Consider the following 3,959-nt stretch of genomic DNA (forward strand, 5'->3'; position numbering starts at 1 on the left):
TGGAACGAGGAGACAATACATCTTCCGTAAATTAAAATTACAACTGACATTAAAAAAAGAAAAAAAGAAAAAAAAGGTGTCCTTAACAGGAAAGTCTGAATTCCGCCTTAACTCAACCATAAAAATATGAATCTTTAGTTAATGAACAACTGATCTGAAACCTACACAACTTTCTCTAACCAAGGAACACCGAACTAATAAGAGTGACCAACTACACAATTAGCAGTCAAGGAAAAGGAACCATTTGAACAGCTACCTCCCAAGCAACCATCAAGGCCGGGATCTCTTGTTGCTGCAAGATGGGCATTTGTACTGCTTGATGTGCTCAGCCCTTGCAGGAGTGATTTTGACACACTTCCCATGGAACCACTTCTCACAGATATCGCAGCAAATCCAGAACTCATCCGAGGCATAATTCTCTCCACACGCCCCGCAAAGAGTCTCCCCGTGCTCCTCCTCATCTTCCTCCTCCAAGCCTTCCTCCTCCTCTTCCTTCGGTTGCACTGCCTTTGTATACTTTGTCTGAGATTCTGATACTTTCTGCATTCAGCAAGTACCATTAAGATACGACACATAACAAAATATCACCAATAATGCATAATTAGATGAATCACAGTGCTCCACATTTGGCATTTGACCATCCCCTGAGCACTCACATTCAATAACTTCAAACAAAATGAAGTCATTTATCAACCATGGCATGGATACATTCACTTGACTAGCACACTGCTTAAGATTGTACACCAAAATTTCAAATGTCCAAGAACAATCATACTACTAAAGGAAACAAATCACAAGGGCACATATCATGCATCACTGCTTCCAAACTAGAATGCACATTAAATCAAAAATACAGGTGCAATAGTGCGAAGCAGGTTTTTTTATTTGGCTTGTTTCTCTCTCTTTGGCATGGGAGATTATGGACTGGGGATGCAGAAGGTGTAATGCTTTGTAAGCTCGACACAGAAAGGAATTTCAGGAATTGCTAAATATGGGACTCTAGGGGTGCATACAGCTCAGACGCACCCAGGCTAGCCAGCCTAAAAATGAAGCTTATCCTTCTACTGAATTGGAAATTGGAAAATTAAGTAAATGACCCAAAAGAATGACATAAGATTGCCTCCACACCTTGGGATTCGATTTAGATTTGCTGCTGCTGTTATTTGTAATTGATGACTTTTCCTTGACTTGCTTCTTAGCCGTGCCTGTCACAACCTCAAATATTGTGGGAAGATCATTAATCATATTGAAAAGGCGTTTCCTGCACCAGAGAAATCTATAAGGTTACAAAGCCTGATGATGTGCTAGAACACTGAAACATTAAAAGCAAAAGATCCATCGTCACCCAAGATAGTATCACAGAAATCTAACAAATTGCACAGTAATTGTCTCATTGCAGAAGTGTAACAACTCCAGCTCCATCTACACAATTACCATACCATATGGAGTCGCTATTATTAACCATTCACTGCTTCACAATATGAGAGAGAACAGACATTGCAGCTAGGCATCCAAAGTCGTTTTTGGGTTTTATATCAAGGTAATGCTCTATGTGCTGTCAATGCCTTTGGATGCCTAGCTGCAATGTCTGAGCATATAGAGCATTACCTTGATATAAAACCCAAAAATGGCACAAATGCAAACTAATTATGAGCCAACACCCCCTCCCAAAAAAAAAAAAAAAAAAAAAAATCCCCCTTCAGTTTCAATCATTTGGAAGGTTTCAAATTCTCAGAGTGAATGAACGAATTAATAAAACTAAACATCAAATCACTCTGCAAAAGTCAAATTATGAATCTATAAATGTTCTGTAGTCAGGAAGAGAGGGAAACAGAACCTGTCAGCTTTATCAAATCCAAATCTTGCACCAAAATAAAATGCGACAGAAAGTAGCCATGCATCACTGTGAACTGCGACCAAAGACAACCAGTCCTTCTCTTGCATCCCATCTCTAGCAAAATTAATGCCGAGGGCAGGTTCCGGAAGCTCCGGTGGAACCTCTTCCGCAGGTAAGTTGACTTCCCACTGCTCACTTGGAAATCCATAAAGGCAAAGGTTCTCCTTTTCTAAAACAAAGGAGGAGCAATAGTTATATAGAAGCCCAAACAGAACAAGTACGTCAGAATCTTGAAGTTACTATTTCGGTCAAGCAGATAAAATTAATAAAAGAAAAAGTCCAGAAAGCACAATGATTTCAAAAGGCCTCAAATTTCATAAACAGAACAAATTTATATCACTTGCTTCTAAGAAGCTCTTGCATCGAATAACATGTCATGCAGTACATTAAAATTTCATAGACAGAACACATCAAATGTGTTACCTCTAAGAACCATTAAAAATATCCTGACTTTCACAGTAATGGATGACGTACATTATCTTACAGAAGACAGACAGGCCTAGTTATCATCAATTATATTAACACAAATTTTTTATGACCAACACATATACAGTGGAGAGCCAATGAGTTGCAGGTAAATTCAAGAGTGAGAAGTCAAGAGTAACCTTAATAGATGTCAATTTGAACTCATGAGTCAACATTTGTCATGTAAGAGGAGTGGCGGAAGTTACACTGCCCCAAAATTTGGTATCTTATTCATTGGAAGGTATTAGCAAGAAAAGGGCAATCCTCAGGATCCTTAACATTAAACAGCATCATAAAAAAATAACCTGGACAAAGCTTGGTCAATCAAGCATTTTGCAAACAAGGGTTTGATATCGGCTTGTTTTCTCATAGTAATTGCTTATAACAAAAACTGGACATACAGGTGTATTGCTTAGTCTCTGCATAGCTAAAGTATTTCAACTGCAAGCAAACTGCAGGCAAATAAGTGGCAAAATAAGCTTTTATCTGTTCACCAGTAAGTAACAACTGAACATGATGTTTTAGGACATTTGTTTTTTAAATTAGTTGTCAATTGTGTGAAACTACACATGCAGGCCACGAATTGAATAAACTAATCTTCTATAATTAAACAGACATGTTCCTCAAAACGCATCCACATCAAAGCCCAGTGAAAAAAAAAAAAAAACTACTCTCGGAACAAAAGAAAAGGGAGTTGAAGAATTCAAATAATCCAAACCAAATGGAATCCAAGAAAAAATCATTTTGCAGGAGGAAATTAGAGAACACAAGAACATTCTTAAGGATACACGGGCCTTCATATTACGTTATTCCTCAAACACACTGCATGAAATCTAGCAACACACCGAAACATAACGCTCGAACTCCCCCTTTCCATTTTAGCCCGTCATGCATTCCAAAAAGCGAAACTTGCTCGACACCCACAAGACAAAGTCTCCAAGTTCGTCTCATACAAGCATCGCATCAGCAATAGAAAAGCAGCAGCACCGCTAATTCCTATCAGCGAACGAATTCACAACGCGAAACCCAGCCAGAAAGAAAAACCACGACACCACGAGGCAGAAGAGATGGAAACCCTAACCGGGATCGCACTGCTGGTAAAACTCCTCGACTTCTGCATCACAGAGCAAGGAAAGAAAAACCCAGAAAAACTTACGTCAGAATCTCGAAAACCCAGACCCGAAATGGCGCAAGAACCCGAAATTCCTCCAACCCATTTGACCACGCACGGCGCGAAACCCGAAAATCACGCGCCGGGACCCGAAAAAACGGAAATCTCCAAGAGGGAAGGGGCGTACCGATGGTGAGGGCCTTAATCATGCCGGCCCTCCGGCCCTTGAAATCCCTGAAAACCTCCTCGACGGTGCGAGGATTGTACTGCGCGCCTCCGTCCATGATGGCACAACGACGACGAAGCGTGGAGCTCAAGGACCCCTGAATTCGGAGGAACGGCGGAGGAGGGAGGCGGTGGCGGGTCGGGAATTGAGCTCGGAGGAGAGGGAATTCCTAGAGAGAAAGAGAAAGCAGGGGAGATCGAAGAGGAGAGGGAGTGAGGGGGAGTGAGGAGGGGGAGGTAAAAGGAGGGAAAGATGGGAAA

The 3,959-nt window shown here is 41.0% G+C and overlaps 1 protein-coding gene across 1 annotated transcript; it reads right to left on the reverse strand.

Annotated features, from left to right (window-relative positions):
* Nucleotides 1–3,959, reverse strand: LOC104437986 (PHD finger protein ALFIN-LIKE 4). The gene is made up of 5 exons (XM_039310314.1): nt 3,661–3,959; nt 3,444–3,476; nt 1,838–2,066; nt 1,129–1,261; nt 1–540 (listed from the first exon to the last, which is right to left on the reverse strand). Exons 1-5 carry the CDS (start codon nt 3,755–3,757, stop codon nt 271–273), a joined length of 762 nt encoding a protein of 253 aa, XP_039166248.1. The 5' UTR covers nt 3,758–3,959; the 3' UTR covers nt 1–270.

The sequence above is a fragment of the Eucalyptus grandis genome, chromosome 3 (assembly GCF_016545825.1).
Source record: "Eucalyptus grandis isolate ANBG69807.140 chromosome 3, ASM1654582v1, whole genome shotgun sequence".
In the NCBI taxonomy this organism is placed as follows: Eukaryota; Viridiplantae; Streptophyta; class Magnoliopsida; order Myrtales; family Myrtaceae; genus Eucalyptus; species Eucalyptus grandis.

Excerpts from the sequence above, each read along its gene's own strand:
- LOC104437986 (XM_039310314.1), bottom strand. The coding sequence starts at position 3,757 with ATGGACGGAGGCGCGCAGTACAATCCTCGCACCGTCGAGGAGGTTTTC. Across the intron at positions 3,477-3,660 it reads GATTAAGGCCCTCACCATCG|AAGTCGAGGAGTTTTACCAG; the intron begins GTACGCCCCTTC and ends TCTGTGATGCAG. Across the intron at positions 541-1,128 it reads AATCTAAATCGAATCCCAAG|AAAGTATCAGAATCTCAGAC; the intron begins GTGTGGAGGCAA and ends TGCTGAATGCAG.